Here is a 22,983-nt window from a genome sequence, read left to right as displayed (position 1 = left end):
ATGGTGGTTGTTAAACATTGAGAATGGTTGACACCATTCTCAATCCCAATTAAACATCATCATTAAATAAAACCCAACAAAATTAATTTTAGAGTAACATGTTGAGATTCACATGATAATCCAGGTACTAGATACTCAAGATGTCCATAGCCGGGGACTCGGCTAACCATGATTAGTTTATACACTCTGCAGAGGTTTGCGCACTTTTCCCCACAAGACTCGATCGCCTCCGTTTGGTTTCTCGCACTACACGGTGTTTGAGAAACGGATGACCGAGACATAGTCTTTCAGAAGCGCTAGCACCTTACGATGGGTAGACCATACCACCTACATCCCCTACATCTGCTAGTCTACCACTATAAGAGTTCGCACGACTTAGTCAACTATGCTAGATCCCATAATAGCTTGTGGCTGCACACGGAAGTTTCTAGCATGAATAATCTCATGATCCCTTTGGGCCTGGGTGGCAGTCCAAAAAGAAAAACAGGCAATCCTGGAATACCCAGGTACCTCAATCCACCCAGATGTGTGTTTAAGTTGCCACCTTAAATAAACCATTAATTAACAATCTCACATCTGTCATGGATACACTCACCCAATCCACGTCTACTAGCATAGCATGGCATAATGAGCAACGTAGAAGTAACTCCCAAAGGTTTGATAATTAAACAGGTAATAGGTACTACCTCAACTACTTCCCAAACCCACAATTTAATTAGATCCTAATCATGCAATGTGTAAGGATTGATCTAATGCAATAAAACTGGGTAGTAGGAGGTATGATCAAAGTGTTACTTGCATTGCTGATGATCCGGGAAACCTAGCGATTCGAAGTAACAAGCGGCGCACTCTGGGTACTCTATCGCAAACAAACAAGCATACAATAAGTACTCAACTAATGCACTGGTAAAACTCAAATAAGAGATCTAACCAGAAGGTTCAACTTAAGAACTCGGCTTGGCAAAAAAAATCAAATCGAACGAAGCAACAAAAGACAAACAGCAAAAGAAACTGGCTTCGTTTACTATTCTGGATCTAAGGAAATTTTTTACACTGGCAAAAACTTGTTTGAGTTGGTTAATCGGAAAGAGGGTTTCGAGACGAAACTCCAGGCGCTTGAATCGGCTGATTTCGATAAACGAGCAAAAAGTTAGACTAAAATGAAAATCGGATCAGAAATCGCGGATTTAATCCGTGAAAAAAGAAAAACGACGAACGTTCGTTAAAACGAACGAACGGACGAACGCTCACTATTTAAATAAACTGGAAAACCGATCTATTAAAAAAACTGAAACTAAAAAAATGAACAAAACCGTCGGAAAACCGAACGGTTTTCGGGAAAAACCGGCGACTATTCCAGCGGCGGCGGCGGTGGTCCGGCGGCGGCGCGGGGCGAAGGCGGCGGCGGCGGCGGGGCTAGGGGTTTGGGGGAGGGGGGTTCCGGCTGGGCCTCCCCGGCTTTTAAAGCTAGACGGGCCTTAGTGTCCGGGTCGGACACGGCCCGTAGGTCGGTTGCGCGTTTTTTAAATAGTTACGCTCAGAAAAAAAACAAAAGGACTACTAAACGGACTCCAAAAATCCCGAAATAAGTTTTCCCCGGCTTCTAAAATCAAGCCACATAGGATGAACATTTATTTGGGGCCTAAATGCAATTTTGAAAAAACGCGCATTTTTCCTAAATTCAAATAAAATAGCAAATAAAACCAAATAAAATCTTGTTTGATTTTTTTTATTAAATCCTCAATATTTCTTTATTTTTTGGGAAAGTCATTTTATTCCCTCTCTCATATTTTTATATTAGAAATAATTGAAGATAAAATAAATAAAATCAAATGATCCTATTCTCACCATTTGAGACAACTCAAACATGAAAATAACGAAATCCCCAACTCTCTCCGAGGGTCCTTGAGTTGCGAAAATTTCTAGGATCAACCAAAATGCAATAAATATGATATGCAATGATGATCTAGTGTATAACATTCCAAATTGAAAATTTGGGATGTTACAAACCTACCCCCCTTAAGATGAATCTCGCCCTCAAGATTCGGGTTGGCTAGAAAATAGGTGAGGGTGGTCTTTCAGCAATTCTTCCTCTCGTTCCCAGGTGGCTTCATCCTCCGTGTGGTGGCTCCATTGAACCTTGCAAAATTTGATAACCTTGCTGCGGGTGACTCGACTGGCATATTCTAGAATCTTAACTGGTTTCTCCTCATAGGTCAAATCACTATCCAACTGAATTGCTTCCAGTGGTACCGTATCTCTCAGCGGTATGTCAGCCATTTCTGCGTGGCACTTCTTCAACTGGGATACATGAAACACGTCGTGAACTCCTGACAGTCCTTCGGGTAATTCCAACTTGTAGGCTACTTCTCCCATACGCTCCAAAACTTTGTATGGGCCTACAAAACGTGGCGCTAGTTTTCCCTTAACTCCAAAGCGCTTAACTCCTCGAAGTGGAGATACTCGAAGATATACTCGGTCTCCGACTTCGTAAACTGTCTCCTTGCGTTTAGAATCTGCATAACTCTTCTGCCTGGACTGAGCTTCCCTTAACTCCAAAGCGCTTAACTCCTCGAAGTGGAGATACTCGAAGATAAACTCGGTCTCCGACTTCGTAAACTGTCTCCTTGCGTTTAGAATCTGCATAACTCTTCTGCCTGGACTGAGCTACCTTGAGCCTATCGCGAATCAATTTCACTTTCTGTTCAGACTCCTTTATCAGATCCGGTCCAAACAACTGGCAGTCTCCAACTTCATCCCAAGACAATGGGGTCCTGCACCTCCTTCCGTACAAGGCTTCGAAAGGGGCCATCTTCAAACTGGATTGATAGCTGTTGTTGTAAGAGAACTCTGCATATGGAAAATTCTCATCCCAACTAGATCCATAATCTAGCGCACAAGCTCTTAGCATATCCTCCAAAATCTGATTGACTCTCTCGGTTTGTCCATCTGTCTGCGGGTGAAAAGCTGTGCTAAACTCCAGTCTGGTTCCCAAAGTCTCATGCAACTGATTCCAGAACTTTGAAGTAAATTGGGTTCCTCTATCTGATACAATGCTCCTTGGAACTCCATGCGGACATACGATCCTAGTCATGTATATCTTTGCCAACTTTGCACTGGTATAGGTAGTCTTTACTGGAAAGAAATGAGCTACCTTTGTCAAGCGATCGACTACAACCCATATCGAGTCATAGCCTGAACGTGTTCTGGGCAATCCTGTAATAAAATCCATGCCTAGCTTATCCCACTTCCATTCAGGTATCAGCAATGGTTGTAGTAATCCTGCTGGTTTCTGATGCTCTGTTTTCACTCTTTGACATACATCACAAACTACTACAGACTCCGCAATATCCTTCTTCATTCTGGTCCACCAAAAAATATCCTTCAAATCCAAATACATCTTGATATTTCCTGGGTGAATCGAGTATGGTGAGTCATGGGCCTCTTACAAAATTAGCTTCCTGATCTCCGATCATTTGGCACATAAACACGGTCTTCAAACCATATGGTATCGTGCTCATCCTCACGAAATCCCTTAGCGTTTCCATTGCTAATTTTCTCCTTAATAGAAGCAATCTCCTTGTCAGTCTTTTGGGCTTCTCTGATTTTATCCATCAATGTAGACTGAATCTCCAATGCTGCTACATAGCCTCTTGGAACTATTTCCACGCATAGCTCTCGAAGATTTTCGGCTAACTCACTCGGTAAATCTCCCGTCATTAGGGTGTTGACATGGCTCTTATGGCTCAACGTGTCAGCTACTACGTTAGCCTTTCTGGGGTGATAATGCAATTTCATATCATAATGTTTGATGAGCTCCAACCATCTCCTTTGTCTGAGGTTCAACTCCTTCTGTGTGAAAATATACTTCAAACTCTTGTGATCCGTGTACACCTCGCAATGGTTTCCAATCAGAAAAATGTCTCCAAGTCTTCAATGCATGCACTACGGCTGCTAACTCCAAATCATGTGTAGCATAATTCAACTCATGAGGCTTAAGCTGTCGTGAGGCATATGAAACAACTCTCCCTTCCCGCATCAGCACTGCTCCAAGTCCTAGACGTGAAGCGTCGCAATACACCTCATAATCCTTGGTCTGATCCGGTAAAATCAACACTGGTGAGGTAACCAAACGTTTCTTCAACTCCTGAAAACTAGCCTCACATTCCTCCGTCCATATGAACTTGGTATCCTTCTTCAACAACTCCGTCATAGGCTTCGCAATCTTTGAGAAATTCTCAATAAACCTCCGGTAGTATCCTGCGAGTCCAAGAAAACTCCAGATCTCTCCCACGGTGGTTGGTGCTTCCCACTTGGTCACGGTATCAACTTTAGTGGGATCTACTGCTATACCTTCTCCGGATATAATGTTTCCAAGAAATCCAGCTTCCTTCAACCAAAACTCACATTTGCTAAACTTGGCATATAATTGATGTTCTCTGAGCTTTCCAAGAGCCAAACACAAATGTTCCTTATGCCCCTCTTCATTCTTCGAGTAAACCAGGATATCATCAATGAACACTACGATGAACTTATCCAAGAACTCCATAAACACTTTGTTCATCATGTTCATAAAATATGCAGGTGCGTTAGTCAGACCAAATGACATAAAGGTATACTCGTACAGCCCATACCTGGTGGTAAAAGCCGTCTTGGGTATATCCTGTTCCCGAATCTTCAACTGGTGGTATCCTGATCGCAGATCGATCTTGGAAAATACCTTAGCTCCTTGCAATCGATCTAACAGATCATTGATCATTGGTAGGGGGTACTTGTTCTTGATGGTTACTTCATTCAATCCTCGATAATAGACAACCATCCTTAACGATCCATCCTTCTTTTCTACTAGAAGTACTAGCGATCCCCAAGGTGAAGAACTTGGGCGAATATATCCTTTATCCAGTAACTCCTTAATTTGTTTCTTAATTTCCACCAAATCCTTTGCAGGCATCCTATATGGTCTCTTTGATATTGGCCCTGTGCCTAGCAAAAGCTCAATCAAAAACTCAATATCTCTATCCGGTGGCATGCCTGGCAACTCTTCTGGAAATACATCAGGGAAATCCTTCACTACTGGTACTTCCTCCTGCACAACTCCTGTTAAGCAATTTACTTGAGTCCTCTTTGGCACATGTTGGGATACATACTTGATCCTTATCCCTTCTGGGGTGGTAAGCAAAATTGACTTACTAGCACATTCAATATTCCCTTCATACTTTGACAACCAATCCATGCCTAATATCACATCCAATCCTTGGGATTCCAACACTATTAGGTCTGAGGGAAAAACATAGTTACCAATTCTTAATGGTAACTGATCACACCATAGACTAGTCATATATTCTGCTCCAGGCGAGGTTACTAACATGGGTGACCTAAGGGCTTGGGTTGGCAGTTTATACTTATCCACAAATCCCCTTGATATGTATGAATGTGATGCACCAGTATCGAAAAGAACGAGTGCAATAAATGACTTAACCAAAAACTTACTGATTACTGCATCCCGCTGCTCTTCAACCTCCTCCACGTTAACGTGGTTCACCTGTCCCCTGTTGAAAGGGTTCGACTTCTTCCCAGAGCTTCCATTGCCATTTCCATTCTGGGATTCAGGACATTCATTGGCATAATGTCCGGTCTTCTGGCACTTAAAGCAAGTGACTTGGCTCAGGTCTTTCTTGGCTGGGGTTGATGGGTTGGTACAGTTCTGGCCATTGCTTCCTCCATTCCCATTACCATTCCTGGGGCCACTGTGATTGTGCGAGCTACCTCCTCCATGGGTATGCTAAAAATGTCCTCCCGGCCTAGGGGTAAATCGTGGCTTCTGCTGAGCTCTTGAATTGTACTTTCCTTGTGCATACTTCCTCTTGCGATTCTCAATTTGTTGTTGCTTCCCTTCAATCATGAGAGCACGATCTACCAACTCCTGGTAGTTGTTAAAGGTTGCTATCATCAACCGCATGCTCAACTCATCATTCAGTCCTTCCAGAAATTTCTCCTGCTTTGTTGCATCCGTAGCAACGTCATCTGGGGCATAACGTGCTAATTTACTAAAGTCTTCCACATACTGGCCAACAGTCCATCCTCCTTGGTGCAAGTTGCGAAACTCTCGCTTCTTCATGGCCATAGCTCCTGCTGAAACATGGGCAGTACGAAAAGCCTGCTGAAACTGGTCCCATGTGATAGTATCGACAGGGAAAGTGGCTGTGAAATTCTCCCACCATGATGCTGCGGGTCCTTCAAGCTGATGTGCGGCAAACTTCACCTTCTCCGCATCCGTGCATCCTGTTGTGGTCAACTCTCTAGCTGTCTTGCGGAGCCAATCATCTACTACTATCGGCTCGGTGTTCCTGGAAAACACCAGTGGATTCAGCCTAAGAAAATGGGCTAAGTGATCAACAGGTGGTGGTGGTGGTGGTGAGTTGTTGTTGTTGTTGTTGTTGTTGTTGTTGTTGTTGTTGTTCCCCTGGTTCTGATTCTGGACTAGCAACTGCATCAATGTGTTCTGCTGCTGGATCAACTGAGTGAGCTCCGGTGGAAAGGTAAATCCGGGGTCACGTCTCGGAGGCATCTGAGGGTTTAGAAAAGATGAGATTTAAGAATAGAGAGGGTCTAAAGAGAAAACACTACCCATATGCACATGAGGCAAAAGCAAACAATTCACTTCATTCATTCAATCAAACAAGGGCTTACAAACGATCTAACTATCGCAAAAGTTCTCGGACTATAATATTTACATGGTGGACTACTACTACTGATGAGGTGGTCTACTAGAAATATTCTTTGGTTGCAGACTCCATGATATCTGCTCCGGCTTCATCAACATAGTCATCATCGCTATTGTCGGGATCCGAGTCGGTGTCGTCGATGATGATGTAGTCTTCTGGGCGAATCTCCTTGGGTTCTTTGTCTTCTTCTACCGGTGTAGGGCCTCCCATAAATATTCCGATCTTCATTGTTAGGTCGGCATTCTTATCCACTAATACTTCAATTTCTTCTTCATAATCTTCACGAGTAGCCTTGAGTTCTTCCTCCAGTTCCTTGATTCTTGTCTTTGCCTTCTTCAGGTCTATCATGTCGGCGCACATCTGATTCTCCTGACATTTAATGTGCTGATTTAACTCCTGGATGAAAGCTGCAATTGATCTATCCTTCCTGGTGCTGATCATCTCCCAGTGCTCATCTCAGCGCCCACAAATCTGGTAGATAGTATCCTTGAGATCATTGCGGTAGACTTCTCCAATGTGTCCCATGGCGATGTGAGCTGCCATGCTCTTTCCTAGATTCCAAGTTGGTGCATCAAAAGAAAACTCTATGGGCTCAGTGACTGGCATGAACGTCCTTCCTGGAACTTGAACTTGAATCATCCATCGCTCTTCTTCAGGTAAAGTGGCATTGTAGGTTCCGGTGAAGCTTGGTACTCCTATGTTCAGGTATCTAGTTACTTCCTTCAAGTGACGTCCAAAGGGTGTGTCTTCATCCAGTTGAGTGAACTTGTTCCTTGCATCCGCCATCCTAAAAGAGTAGAAAAGATGAGGAGTCAGAAAGAGAAGAGAGTGAGTAGTGATCTAGGTCTTTAGCTTAGTGGTCGTGTCCTACAGTCAGCGTGTGCTCCGATACCATCTTGTAGTGACCAGACCTCAAACGGTCCAATCTCTGTGCTCCGGTGTCATCCCTGGATCAGTAATGCTGACACCACACAGTACTTGAAGGATTTATAGCAGAATAGCAATCACACACTTATTACATCGAGTATCTCAAGAGAGAACTTATTACAATAAATATGGCTTAAGGCCATCTAATAACGATAACAGCGGAAGGCTTGGAAGATAAGTAAGTCCATCAACTCCAACGACATCACTGAGTATAGAACCACAACCTAAAACTCCTTAATTGTCGTCTGAAAAGTCTGCAACATTGACGTTGCAGCCCGAAAACGGGTCAGCACATGGAATATGCTGGCAATGTAACACATAGAGAGTAATGGAATGAAAAAGCTATTCTATATGCATATTTGGCTGGTGGAAAGCTCTATGGTTACAGTTTTGCGAAAAGCTAATTTTTCCCTACTGCAAAGGAATAAATTTATTTAACTATCATGGTGGTTGTTAAACATTGAGAATGGTTAACAGCATTCTCAATCCCAATTAAACATCATCATTAAACAAAACCCAACAAAATTAATTTTAGAGTAACATGTTGATATTCACATGATAATCCAGGTACTAGATACTCAAGATGTCCATAACCGGGGACTCAGCTAACCATGATTAGTTTATACACTCTGCAGAGGTTTGCGCACTTTTCCCCACAAGACTCGATCGCCTCCGTTTGGTTTCTCGCACTACACGGTGTTTGAGAAACGGATGACCGAGACATAGTCTTTCAGAAGTGCTAGCACCTTATGATGGGTAGACCGTACCACCTACATCCCCTACATCTGCTAGTATACCACTATAAGAGTTCGCACGACTTAGTCAACTATGCTAGAGCCCATAATAGCTTGCGTCTGCACACGGAAGTTTCTAGCATGAATAATCTCATGATCCCTTTGGGCCTGGGTGGCGGTCCAAAAAGAAAAACAGGCAATCCTGGAATACCCAGGTACCTCAATCCACCCAGATGTGTGTTTAAGTTGCCACCTTAAATAAACCATTAATTAACAATCTCACATCTGTCATGGATACACTCACCCAATCCACGTCTACTAGCATAGCATGGCATAATGAGCAACGTAGAAGTAACTCCCAAAGGTTTGATAATTAAACAGGTAATAGGTACTACCTCAACTACTTCCCAAACCCACAATTTAATTAAATCCTAATCATGCAATGTGTAAGAATTTATCTAATGCAATAAACCTTGGTAGTAGGAGGTATGATCAAAGTGTTACTTGCCTTGCTGATGATCCGGGAAACCTAGCGATTCGAAGTAACAAGCGGCGCACTCCGGGTACTCTATAGCAAACAAACAAGCATACAATAAGTACTCAACTAATGCACAGGTAAAACTCAAATAAGAGATCTAACCAGAAGGTTCAACTTAAGAACTCCGGTTGGCAAAAAAAAATCAAATCGAACAAAGCAACGAAAGACAAACAGCAAAAGAAACTGGCTTCATTTACTATTCTGGATCTAAGGCAATTTTTTACAGTGGCAAAAACTTGTTTGAGTTGGTTACTTGAAAAGAGGGTTTCGAGACGAAACTCCAGGCGCTTGAATCGCCTGATTCCGATAAACGGGTGAAAAGTTAGACTAAAACGAAAATCGGATCAGAAATCGCGATCAGAAAAATCGCGGATTTAATCCGAGAAAAAAGAAAAACGACGAACGTTCGTTAAAACGAACGAACGGACGAACGCTCACTATTTAAATAAACCGGAAAACCAATCTATTAAAAAAACCGAAACTAAAAAACGAACAAAACCGTTGGAAAGCCGAACGGTTTTCCGAAAAAACCGGCGACTAAAAAAACTACCTCCGGCAACTCCGGCGACTATTCTGGCGACGGCGGCGGTGGTCCGGCGGCAGCGGCACGGGGTGAAGGCGGCGGCGGCGCGGGGCGAAGGCGGCGGCGCGGCAAGGCGGCAGCGGGGCTAGGGCTTTGGGGGGGTTCCGGCTGGGCCTCCCCGGCTTTTAAAGCCGGACGGGCCTTAGTGTCCGGGTCGGACACGGCCCGTAGGTCGGTTGCGTGTTTTTTTAAATAGTTATGCTCAGAAAAAAAACAAAAAGACTACTAAACGGACTCCAAAAATCCCGTAATAAGTTTTCCTGGCTTCTAAAATCAAGCCGCACAGGATGAACATTTATTTGGGGCCTAAATGCAATTTTGAAAAAATGCGCATTTTTCCTAAATTCAAATAAAATAGCAAATAAAACCAAATAAAATCTTGTTTGATTTTTTTATTAAATCCTCAATATTTCTTTATTTTCGGGAAAATCATTTTATTCCCTCTCTCATATTTTTATATTAGAAATAATTGAAGATAAAATAAATAAAATCAAATGATCCTATTCTCACCATTTGAGACAAGTCAAACATGGAAATAACGAAATCCCCAACTCTCTCCGAGGGTCCTTGAGTTGCGAAAATTTCTAGGATCAACCAAAATGCAATAAATATGATATGCGATGATGATCTAGTGTATAACATTCCAAATTGAAAATTTGGGATGTTACAATCAAGTGACGAGCTAGATGGCAGTTCCTTACCTCCCCTCGTAGTTGAGGGATAAATTGTTGTCTTAGCGTCTTTCAAGTTCTTCATAGTGTCCAGCAGATATAAATCCCAAGTGACTCAAAGAATAGAGCTATGCTCCCCGGCAATGGCGCCAGAAATTGGTCTTGATAACCCACAAGTATAGGGGATCGCAACAGCTTTCGAGGGTAGAGTATTCAACCCAAATTTATTGATTCGACACAAGGGGAGCCAAAGAATATTCTCAAGTATTAGCAGCTGAGTTGTCAATTCAACCACACCTGGAAACTTAGTATCTGCAGCAAAGTAATATGATAGTGGTGGTAGCAGCAACAAAAGTAAAGATAGCAAAAGTAAAGTTTTTGGTATTTTGTAGTGATTGTAATAGTAGCAGCGGAAAAGTAAATAAGCGTAAACCAGTATATGGAAAACTCGTAGGCACCGGATCAGTGATGAATAATTATGCCGGATGCGGTTCATCATGTAACAGTCATAACATAGGGTGACACAGAACTAGCTCCAATTCATCAATGTAATGTAGGCATGTATTCCGTATATAGCCATACGTGCTTATGGAAAAGAACTTGCATGACATCTTTTGTCCTACCCTCCCGTGGCAGCGGGGTCCTATTGGAAATTAAGGGATAGTAAGGCCTCCTTTTAATAGAGAACCGGAACAAAGCATTAGCACATAGTGAATACATGAACTCCTCAAACTATGATCATCACCGGGAGTGGTCCCGATTATTGTCACTTCGGGGTTGCCAGATCATAACACATAGTAGGTGACTATAGACTTGCAAGATAGGATCAAGAACTCACATATATTCATGAAAACATAATAGGTTCAGATCTGAAATCATGGCACTCGGGCCCTAGTGACAAGCATTAAGCATAGCAAAGTCATAGCAACATCAATCTCAAAACATAATGGATACTAGGGATCAAACCCTAACAAAACTAACTCGATTACATGATAAATCTCATCCAACCCATCACCGTCCAGCAAGCCTACGATGGAATTACTCACGCACGGCGGTGAGCATCATGAAATTGGTGATAGAGGATGGTTGATGATGACGACGGCGATGAATCCCCCTCTCCGGAGCCCCGAACGGACTCCAGATCAGCCCTCCTGAGAGGTTTTAGGGCTTGGCGGCGGCTCCGTATCGTAAAACATGATGATTTCTTCTCTCTGATTTTTTTCTCTCCGAAAGAAAATATATAGAGTTGGAGTTGGCGTCGGAGGGCATCCAGGGGGCCCACGAGGTAGGGGGCGCACCCCCACCCTAATGGACAGGGTGTGGGCCCCCTGGTCTTCTTCTTTGGCGAGGATTTTTTATTAATTTTTTCTAATATGTTCCATGGAGTTTCAGGTCATTCCGAGAATATTTGTTTTCTGCACATAAAACAACACCATGGCAATTCTGCTGAAAACAGCGTCAGTCCGGGTTAGTTCCATTCAAATCATACAAGTTAGAGTCCAAAACAAGGGCAAAAGTGTTTGGAAAAGTAGATACGACGGAGACGTATCAGAGTCCACTCCTCTTGAGAATAACCCGCCTAGCATGGAAGATACAGACATCCCTAGTTGATACATGAGCTATTCGAGCATACAAAACAGAATGTTTATTTGAAGGTTTAGAGTTTGGCACATACAAATTTACTTGGAACGGCAGGTAGATACCGTATATAGGAAGGTATGGTGGACTCATGTGGAATAACTTTTGGGGTTTATGGAGTTGGATGCACAAGCAGTATTCCCGCTTAGTACAAGTGAAGGCTAGAAAGAGACTGGGAAGCGACCAACTAGAGAGCGACAACAGTCATGAACATGAATTAAAATTAATCAACACTGAATGCAAGCATGAGTAGGATATAATTCAGCATGAACATACATATCGTGGAGGCTATGTTGATTTTGTTTCAACTACATGCGTGAACATGTGACAAGTCAAGCCACTCGAATCGTTCAAAGGAGGATACCACCCTATCATACCGCATCACAACAATTTTAGTAGCATGTTGGCACTCAAGGTAAACCATTATAAACTCCTAGCTAATTAAGCATGGCATGGGGAACTATAATATCTAATTGTCATTGCATACATGTGTCATTCATAATAGGCTGAATCGGGAACGATGAACTAATCATATTTACAAAAACAAGAGAGATCATGTTCATACCAGCTTTTCTCATCTCAGTCAGTTCACCATATATCGTCATTATTGCGTTCCACTTGCACGACCAAATGGTGTGGATAATAATAATAGTGCACGTGCATTAGACTAGGCTGGAATCTGGAAGCATTCAATACATGGGAAAAGACAAGGTAATATGGGCTCTTTGTTAGATCAACAATAATGCATAAGAGAGCCACTCAACATTTTCGTCATGGTCTTCTCCTCTCGACCCCCAAAGAAAAGAAAATAAACAAAACTATTTACATGGGAAAGCTCCCAACAAGCAAAAGAAGAACGAGAAATCTTTTTGGGTTTTCTTTTTTAATTACTACTACTACAAGCATAGAAAACAATAAACTAGCTAAAAGCTTCAACTAATTTTTTTTTGTTTTTCTTAAGGTTTTTCAAACACACAAGAAGAAAGCTTAAAAAGAAAATAAACTAGCATGGATGATACAATGAAAAAGAGGGTACAAAATGTGTGAACATGAATGTAATGTTGGTGAGAAATACGTACTCCCCCAATCTTAGGCTTTTGGCCTAAGTTGGTCTATGCCCATGGATCAAAGTTGTAGCTGGGGTCGTACTGAGATGCAGCGGCAATTGCCTCATGAGCTGCAGCTTGGAGGCAAGCTGCCTCTGTCCTCCTCTCGTACTCGATCGCCTCTCCCTAGTTATAACATATCTCCCTTTTGTCTGAAAATCAAAGAAAGCAAGAGCAGGGAGAGCAACATGGACGGTGCGCCGTCTGTCAAAGATTAGTCGGTACTTAAGGAACTGATCGTTCCTCTCAACAAACTGATGACGAACCATAGCATTATAATCTAGATAAGCAGTAGGCAATTCAATATCATCCCGACGTATGGGTATACCAAGAAAGTTAGCTACATGAGTTGCATAAATTCCACCAAAGAAATCTCCAGTTAAACCATTAAGGTGCAACCTACGTGCAACAATGGCCCCCAAGTTGTATTTTTTATCTCCTAATACAACACTCTTGAGAACACTAAGATCAGGAACACACATATGACATGCTTGATCCTTACCATTAATGCATCTACCCACGAAGAGAGCAAAATAATGCATAGCAGGAAAATGAATGCTCCCTATGGTAGCTTGTGTTATTTCTCTAGATTCTCCCACGGTGATACTAGCAAGAAATTCTTTAAATTCAGATTTGCGAGGTTCACTAGCACTAACCCACTGCGGGAGTTTACAAGCAGTATTAAAATCTTCTAAGTCCATGGTATAAGATTTATCATAAAGATCAAATAGGACATTGTGAGAGTTGTGCGAGGATGTAAATTTAAATCTTCTCACAAATGAATCAGTTAAGTAGAGGTATTGCCGGCACTTATCTGCCTCGAAGCTCTCAAGATCAGCGTTACGCACATATGCGTCAACTTCTTCCTTGATGCCTGCCTGGACCATGAAATCCTCTAAAGGCCATTCACAAGGCCGCACTTGAGCCTCCCTTAGTAGTTCATTGTCCGGCTCACGTATTGCGGGCCTTGGGCCTTGCTTCCTTGAGGAATCACCTTGGTACATTTTCCTAAACATATTTCTTCCTCTAAATTTTTTTGTGACTCGAAATAAAAGTGAACCAAACTCAACAAAATTGATAGCAAGTACACCTACAAGTGCCTAGAGGCTATATCATGCATTAAAACTACTTTTGACCACATAAATTTGACATGCAAGCTCAAGAACAGGGTCACCTAAGCAGCAAAAATTTGCAATAAATAAAGCACTAGAACAAAAACTAATTGGACCATTGGAGGTGTCACATACCGAAGAACAATCCCCCAAAGCAGTTTTGTGAATGGAGCTTTGAAGAAGGAGATCGAAAATGGCAGCAAGATGAGCTAGAACTCGGGTTTGAGCTAGTGGATGCTTTTTTCTAGAGCAAGACGAAGTGTGTGGGTGCAAGAATAAGTGGAGGGGACCCACATGGGGTCCACGAGGCAGGGGGCGCGCCCTCCATCCTCGTGGGAATGTGGTGGGTCCCCCTGGTGTGTTCTACGTGCCAGACATTCTCAAATATTTTAGAAAAAATCATATTAATTTTTCAGGGCATTTGGAGAACTTTTATTTTCGGGGTATTTTTTATTACATGGATAATTCAGAAAACAGACAGAAAATACTATTTTTACTTTATTTAAGATAAATAACAGAAATTAAAAAGAGGGTACAAAAAGTTGTGCTTTCTAACTTCATCCATCTCATGCTCATCAAAAGGAATCCACTAACAAGGTTGATCAAGTCTTGTTAACAAACTCTTTTCGAATAACATGAAACCGGAGGATTTTCGAATAACACTAGGTTACCTCAATGGGGATATGCATGTCCCCAACAATAAGAATATCATTTCTTCTTGGCAGTAGGAAGAGGAAATTCAAAGCCTCCAATAGTAATCGTTGAAATTTTTCCAATAGAATTGATACTGAGGACTTGAGGTTGTTTCCTCGGAAAGTGTGCCGTATGCTCATTACCATTAACATGAAAAGTGACATTGACTTTGTTGCAATCAATAACAGCCCCTGCAGTATTCAAAAAGGGTCTACCAAGGATAATCGACATAGTATCGTCCTCGGGAATATCAAGAATAACAAAGTCCGTTAAAATAGTAATGTTTGCAACCACAACAGGCACATCCTCACAAATACCGACATGTATAGCAGTTGATTTATCAGCCATTTGCAAAGATATTTCAGTAGGTGTCAACTTATTCAAATCAAGTCTACGATATAAAGAGAGAGGCATAACACTAACACCGGCTCCAAGATCACATAAAGCAATTTTAACATAGTTTCTTTTAATGGAGCATGGTATAGTTGGCACTCCTGGATCTCCAATTTTCTTTGGTATTCCACCCTTAAAAGTGTAATTAGCAAGCATGGTGGAAATTTCAGCTTCCGGTATCTTTCTTTTATTTGTAACAATTTCTTTCATATACTTAGCATAAGGATTCATTTTGAGCATATCAGTCAAACACATACGCAAAGAAGATATGTCTAATCATTTCAGCAAAGAGCTCAAAATCCTCATCATCCTTTTTCTTGGATGGTTTAGGAGTAAAAGGCATGGGTTTCTGAATCCATGGTTCTCTTTCCTTACCGTGCTTCCTAGCAACGAAGTCTCTCTTATCATAACGTTGATTCTTTGATTATGGGTTATCAAGATCAACAGCAGGTTCAATCTCTACATCATTATCATTGCTAGGTTGAGCATCAACATGAACATCGTCATTAACATTACCACTAGGTTCATGTTCATTACCAGATTGGGTTTCAGCATTAGAAATAGAAATATCATAGGGATTCTCAGGTGTGTCAACAACAGGTTCACTAGAAGCATGCAAAGTCCTATCATTTTTCTTCTTCTTCTTCTTAGAAGGACTAGGTGCATCAACATTAGTTCTCTGAGAATCTTGCTCAATTCTCTTAGGGTGGCCCTCAGGATACAAAGGTTCCTGAGTCATTTTACCCCCTCTAGTCATAACTCTAACATCATTATTATTTTTCTTATTATTTAATTCATTGAGCAAATCATTCTGAGCCTTAAGTACTTGTTCTACTTGAGTGGTAACCATAGAATCATGTTACTAATAAGTTTAAGTTAACCTTTAACACTAGCCATATAATCACTCAAGTGTTCAAGCATATCAGCATTGCATTTCAATCTCTACCAACATAAACATTGAAGTCTTCTTGTTTAACCATAAAGTCATCAGACTTATCCAAGCATTGGCTAGCAAACTTAGTAAATGGGATTTCACATTTATCAAATCTGTAGAGAGAATTTACCTTTACTACTTGTGTCGGGTTATCAAGACCATGTATTTCTTCAATAGGTGGTAAATTCTTAACATCTTCACCTTTAATACCTTTTTCTTTCATAGATTTCTTTGCCTCTTGCATATCTTCAGGACTGAGAAATAAAATACCCCTTTTCTTTGGAGTTGGCTTAGGAGTTGGTTCAGGAAGTGTCCAATCATTTTCATTACTCAACATATTATTCAATAGCAATTCAGCTTGATCAACAGTTCTTTCCCTGAAAACACAACCAACACAACTATCCAGGTGGTCTCTGGAAGCATCAGTTAGTCCATTATAAAAGATATCAAGTATTTCATTTTTCTTGAGAGGATGATCAGGCAAAGCATTAAGCAATCGGAGAAGCCTCCCCCGAGCTTGCGGGAGACTCTCTTCTTCAATTTGCACAAAAATTATATATTTCCCTTAAATCAGCTTGTTTCTTATGACCGGGGAAATATTTAGCAGAGAAGTAATAAATCATATCCTGGGGACTATGCACACAACCAGGATCAAGATAATTAAACCATGTTTTAGCATCACCCTTTAATGAGAACGGAAACAACTTAAGGATAAAGTAATAGCGAGTTTTCTCATCATGAGTAAACAGGGTGGCTATATCATCTAATTTAGTAAGATGTGCCACAATAGTTTTAGATTCATAGACATAAAAAGGATCAGATTCAACCAAAGTAATTAACTCAGGATTGACAGAGAAATCATAATCCTTATCAGTAATAAAGATAGGTGAAGTAGAAAAAGCAGGGTCATATTTCATTCTAGCATTCAAAGACTTTTCTTTAAGCTTAGCTAATAATTCCTTAAGATCAGATCTATCATTGCAAGCTAAGAAGTCTCTAGCAGTTTCTTCATCCATAACATAAACCTTAGGCACAACAGGCAATTCATATCTAGGGGGAGAATCTTCATCATCACTTTCATCAATATTATCAGTTTCAATAATTTCATTCTCTCTAACCCTAGCAAGTTGTTCATCAAGAAATTCACCTAGTGGCACAGTATTATCAAGCATAGAAGTAGTTTCATCATAAGTATCATGCAAAGCAGAAGTGGCATCATCAATAACATGCGACCTATCAGAATGAATAGCAGGTGTAGGTGTTGCAAGTTTACTCAAAACAGAAGGTGAATCAAGTGCAGAGCTAGATGGCAGTTCCTTACCTCCCCTCATAGTTGAGGGAAAAATCTTGGTTCTTTGATCTTTCAAGTTCTTCATAGTGATAAGCAGATATAAATCCCAAGTGACTCAAGAATGGAGCTATTCTCCCCGGCAACGGCGCCAGAAAATAGTCTTGATTACCCACAAGTATAGGGGATCGCAACAGTTTTCGAGGGTAGAGTATTCAACCCAAATTTATTGATTGAACACAAGGGGAGCCAAAGAATATTCTCAAGTATTAGCAGCTGAGTTGTCAATTCAACCACACCTGGAAACTTAATATCTGCAGCAAAGTATTTAGTAGCAAAGTAATATGATAGTAGTGGTAACGGTGGCAAAAGTAACGGTAGCAGTTTTGGTTTTATAGTGATTGTAACAGTAGCAACAGAAAAGTAAATAAGCGAAGATCAATATATGAAAAGCTCGTAGGCAATGGGTCGGTGATGGATAATTATGTCGGATGCGATTCCTCATGCAATAGTTATAACATAGGGTGACACAGAACTAGCTCCAGTTCATCAATGTAATGTAGGCATGTATTCCGAATATAGTCATACATGCTTACGGAAAAGAACTTGCATGACATCTTTTGTCCTACCCTCCCGTGGCAACGGGGTCCTATTGGAAACTAAGGGATATTAAGGCCTCCTTTTAATAGAGTACCGGGCCAAAGCATTAACACTTAGTGAATACATGAACTCCTCAAACTACAGTCATCACCGGTAAGTATCCTGCTTATTGTCACTTCGGGGTTAAGGAATCATAACACATAATAGGTGACTATAGACTTGCAAGATAGGATCAAGAACTCACATATATTCATGAAAACATAATAGGTTCAGATCTGAAATCATGGCACTCGGGCCCTAGTGACAAGCATTAAGCATAGCAAAATCATAGCAACATCAATCTCAGAACATAATGGATACTAGGGATCAAACCCTAATAAAACTAACTCGATTACATGATAAATCTCATCCAACCCATCACCGTCCAGCAAGCCTACGATGGAATTACTCACGCACGGCGGTGAGCATCATGAAATTGGTGATGGAGGAAGGTTGATGATGACGATTGCAATGGATTCCCCTCTCCGGAGCCCCGAACGGACTCCAGATCAGCCCTCCCGAGAGAGTTAAGGGCTTGGCGGCGGCTCCGTATCGTAAAACGCGATGAATCCTTCTCTCTGATTTTTTTCTCCCCAAACACGAATATATAGAGTTGGAGTTGAGGTCGGCGGAGCACCAGGGGGGCCCACGAGGCAGGAGGGCGCGCCTCCCACTCTCGTGGACAGGGTGTGGGGCCCCTGGCCTTGATTCTTTCGCCGGTATTTTTTATATATTTCAAAAATAATCTCCATTGATTTTCAAGTCATTCCAAGAACTTTTATTTCGGCACAAAAATAACACCATGCCAATTCTGCTGAAAACAACGTCAGTCCGGGTTAGTTACATTCAAACCATGCAAGTTAGAGTCCAAAACAAGGGCAAAAGTGTTTGTAAAAGTAGATACGACGGAGACGTATCAACTCCCCGTCCACATCTAGCACCTTTGCTCCCTCGCCAGCGACCAGAAAACGCTAGCCAACCAGCCAGAAACCCTAGCAAAGCCATGGGCATCTTTAGTGGGAAGGGAGGGAGGAAGGGGAGGTTCAGCGCTGGAGCGAGCTCTTCCCGCGGGCTCCCTCGTGCACCGCCGCCGGCTAGACGCGGCAGGCCACTGCGGGAGCAAGAGCGGTTGTACATCCTAGTCCACCAGGCGCGGTGGCACCGGGAGTACCGCCAGCCCCTGACGTATCCGGATGTGAACTTGTCGCACGGCTGGCATCTAGACCCGCGGCGCATCCCCATCCTAGCGGATCCACGGTTGATAACCCACAAGTATAGGGGATCACAACAGTTTTCAAGGGTAGAGTATTCAACCCAAATTTATTGATTCGACACAAGGGGAGCCAAAGAATATTCTCAAGTATTAGCAACTGAGTTGTCAATTCAACCACACCTGGAAACTTAATATCTGCAGCAGGGTATTTAGTAGCAAAGTAATATGATAGTAGTGGTAATGATAGCAAAAGTAACGGTAGCAAAAGTCATATTTTTGGGTTTTGTAGTGATTGTAACAGTAGCAACGGAAAATTAAATAAGCCAAGAATAATATATGAAAATCTCGTAGGCATTGGATCGGTGATGGAGAATTATGCCGGATGTGATCGATCATGTAACAGTAATAACCTAGGGTGACACAAAACTAGCTGCAGTTCATCAATGTAATGTAGGCATGTATTCCGAATATAGTCATACGTGCTTATGGAAAAGAAGTTGCATGCCATCTTTTGTCCTACCCTCCCGTGGCAGCGGGGTCCTACTGGAAATTAAGGGATATTAAGGCCTCCTTTTAATAAGCATTAACACATAGTGAATACATGAACTCCTCAAACTACGGTCATCACCGGGAGTGGTCCCGATTATTGTCACTTCGGGGTTGCCGGATCATAACACATAGTAGGTGACTATAGACTTGCAAGATAGGATCAAGAACTCACATATATTCATGAAAACATAATAGGTCCAGACATGAAATCATGGCACTCGGGCCCTAGTGACAAGCATTAAGCATAGCAAAGTCGTAGCAACATCAATATCAGAACATAGTGGATACTAGGAATCAAACCCTAACAAAACTAACTCGATTACATGATAAATCTTATCCAACCCATCACCGTCCAGCAAGCCTACGATGGAATTACTCACGCACGGCGGTGAGCATCATGAAATTGGTGATGGAGGAAGGTTGATGATGACGATGGCGATGGATTCCCCTCTCCGGAGCCCCGAACGGACTCCAGATCAGCCCTCCCGAGAGAGTTTAGGGCTTGGCGGCGGCTCCATATCGAAAACGCGATGAATACTTCTCTCTAATTTTTTTCTCCCCGAAAGTGAATATATGGAGTCAGGGTTGAGGTCGGTGGAGCATCAAGGGGCCCACGAGGCAGGGGGCGCTCCCAGGGGGGTAGGGCGCGCCCCCACCCTCGTGGACAGGGTGTGGGCCCCTGACGTGGATCTTTCTTCCAGTATTTTTATATATTCCAAAATAATTCTCCGTTGATTTTCAGGTCATTCCGAGAAGTTTTATTTCTGCACAAAAATAACACCATGGCAATTCTGCTGAAAACATCGTTAGTCCGGGTTAGTTCCATTCAAATCATGCAGGTTAGAGTCCAAAACAAGGGCAAAAGTGTTTGGAAAAGTAGATACGATGGAGACGTATCAGCGGTCCGCGTTGGCGCACGAGGAGGAGGTTTCCCGGCGGCGCGATCTCCTTACGCTGGAGCAGCGTGCCATGCATGCCTATGCGTTAGACTCTCCCAACTGGGAGCGCTAGTTTGCGCTAAAGAACGATGAGGAGCGCCGCCTCGGCGCCCAAATCGACCATGGTGTTCCACCACCGGGGGTAATGCTGAAGGAAGAGCATGCAGAGGCAGAGTACCAAGCCGCCATCGAGGAGGCCCAACAGCACACGTTGGAGGCGAGCTGACTTGAGGAGGATGCCCATTGGGATGGGATGGAGCAAGCCCTTGCTTTGTCCGCGGCGAGGGACTCCATCCACACGCCCCTGTTCGTGTCGCCACCGCCGCTGGCGCCGCCCCTCGTTGAGCCCAAGGACGAGCTGGAGCCGGAGTGCGAGCCAACGCCCACGCGGAAGCGGTCATCGCCGCCCCCACTTGGCCCGAGGAGTTCTACTCGTGGACCGGCTAGCTCTGCGAGTGGGTGAACGTGCTTCCCTGCTACTTCACCTCCACGTTGGAAGAGGAGGCGGCCCACTTTGAGCGCGAGAAGGCGCATTGGATCGTGAAGGAGGGGGCCGACGCCGAGCAGCAGATACGCCAGGAGCAGCAGTTGTGCCGCGAGGAGGAGGTGATGCGACGCAAGGAGGAGGAAGAGGAGCGCGCCCGCCTCGCCACAATGCCGCCATCGCAGCAGACGCTAGAGGAGGCTGCCCTGGAGGCCTATCAAGCCACGTTCGGTTGGGTTGGGCCGCATCCCGTCTTCATCGACCTCACATGCGGCGATGACGGCAAGGGCAAGGACAAGGCAGTTTACCAGGGCAGCGTGCGGGCGTTTATTAGAGTTTTTTAATGTTTAATTATGTTTAAGTGGACTTTGGCCGACATTACCGTCATTTTATGTATAATTATGCTTAATTAAGTCAGTTTTGGCCACATCGGCAAAAATGAGTATGTCTCCCTTTGGGTGCACCTGCTGGCCCAAATGGAAAAGCGGACGCGCATGTCTGCCTGGCCGACCAAAACGGACGTAAAGCGAACAAAACGTGCGTCAGTTTGGGTCGGCGCATTGGAGTTGCTCTTATAAGCTTATCAGGGTGCTCTCTTGTATCATTCGACCATTTGTTGTCTTTTTCAGTGCTTGTAATGATGACCTTGTGTGATCTCTGACTGGTTGATGGTTTCGTTAATTCAAAGCCCTGCTTTTCTTGACCCTATTTGTAAAAGAAAGGAAAATACACCTCCTCCCGCCAAGTCCCAGCACCCTGCCATGTCAGCAATCCGCACCACCCATCTTCCCCCCACTCACAGCCATTGATCTCCCATCTGACGGCTCACGTTCTCATCACGCGGATGACGCCCCTCTTCTCCCCCGAAACATCGCAGCCATAAATCCCCCACAAGCCACCACCACCGACCACACCACACGGCCGCAACAGCCACCACCAGACCAGCAGCGCACACACCAGCCAAGCCAAGCGAAGCTCGCCGGAGAGAGAATCGTCGGAGATGTCCGGCCGCGGCAAGGGAGGGAAGGGGCTGGGCAAGGGCGGCGCCAAGCGCCACCGGAAGGTGCTGCGCGACAACATCCAGGGCATCACCAAGCCGGCGATCCGTCGTCTGGCGCGGCGTGGCGGCGTGAAGCGCATCTCGGGGCTCATCTACGAGGAGACCCGCGGCGTGCTCAAGATCTTCCTGGAGAACGTCATCCGCGACGCCGTGACCTACACCGAGCATGCCCGCCGCAAGACCGTCACCGCCATGGACGTCGTCTATGCGCTCAAGCGCCAGGGCCGCACCCTCTATGGCTTCGGCGGCTAGGCCGCGCCGGCGCAGTCGAATCCACCTCCACCTCGCGCCGCCAGATTCGTAGCATAGCTAGCTATGGTTGTTCAGTGTTCATCGTCTTCATTGTAATGGCCGCATGTCGCTGCTGTTGTTCAGTGTTCGGTGTTTGGATGTGCCATGATAGAATGGAAATCGCAGCATTTTACCCTCGAATTCTTCTGAAACATCTTTGTGCATAGTAGGAATCCCAGCATCTTGCGCTTTGTGAAAATTCCCCCATTCCCATTCTGTCGCTGTAGTTTTCTGCCCCCAATCGATCGCCTTGGCTTCAGGGTGCAGTGGATTCCAACCATCCCTGCATTTCTGTCCGTGCAGTGTGATGAGATGGTTTATTTATACTACTATAAGACACGCTTCAATTATACAATCAATTATTATAGATTACTCATCAAACTATTCCAGTTAAAACGTTTCCAATGTATACTACTATTTGTGGATGTTCAATATGCCAGTATATACACGTATAATAATACAGTCCA

General features: G+C 43.4%; 1 protein-coding gene across 1 annotated transcript; it reads left to right on the top strand.

Moving 5' to 3' along the window:
- The first annotated feature begins 22,070 nt into the window (after positions 1-22,070).
- Positions 22,071-22,657, top strand: LOC123154029 (histone H4). Its single transcript, XM_044572841.1, has one exon. The coding sequence runs from the start codon at positions 22,166-22,168 to the stop codon at positions 22,475-22,477; it is 312 nt and encodes a 103-aa protein (XP_044428776.1). The 5' UTR covers positions 22,071-22,165; the 3' UTR covers positions 22,478-22,657.
- Positions 22,658-22,983: the final 326 nt, after the last annotated feature.

The sequence above is a fragment of the Triticum aestivum genome, chromosome 7A (genome assembly GCF_018294505.1).
Source record: "Triticum aestivum cultivar Chinese Spring chromosome 7A, IWGSC CS RefSeq v2.1, whole genome shotgun sequence".
NCBI classification, from domain to species: Eukaryota; Viridiplantae; Streptophyta; class Magnoliopsida; order Poales; family Poaceae; genus Triticum; species Triticum aestivum.
This window is presented reverse-complemented; position numbering and strand designations above follow the sequence as displayed.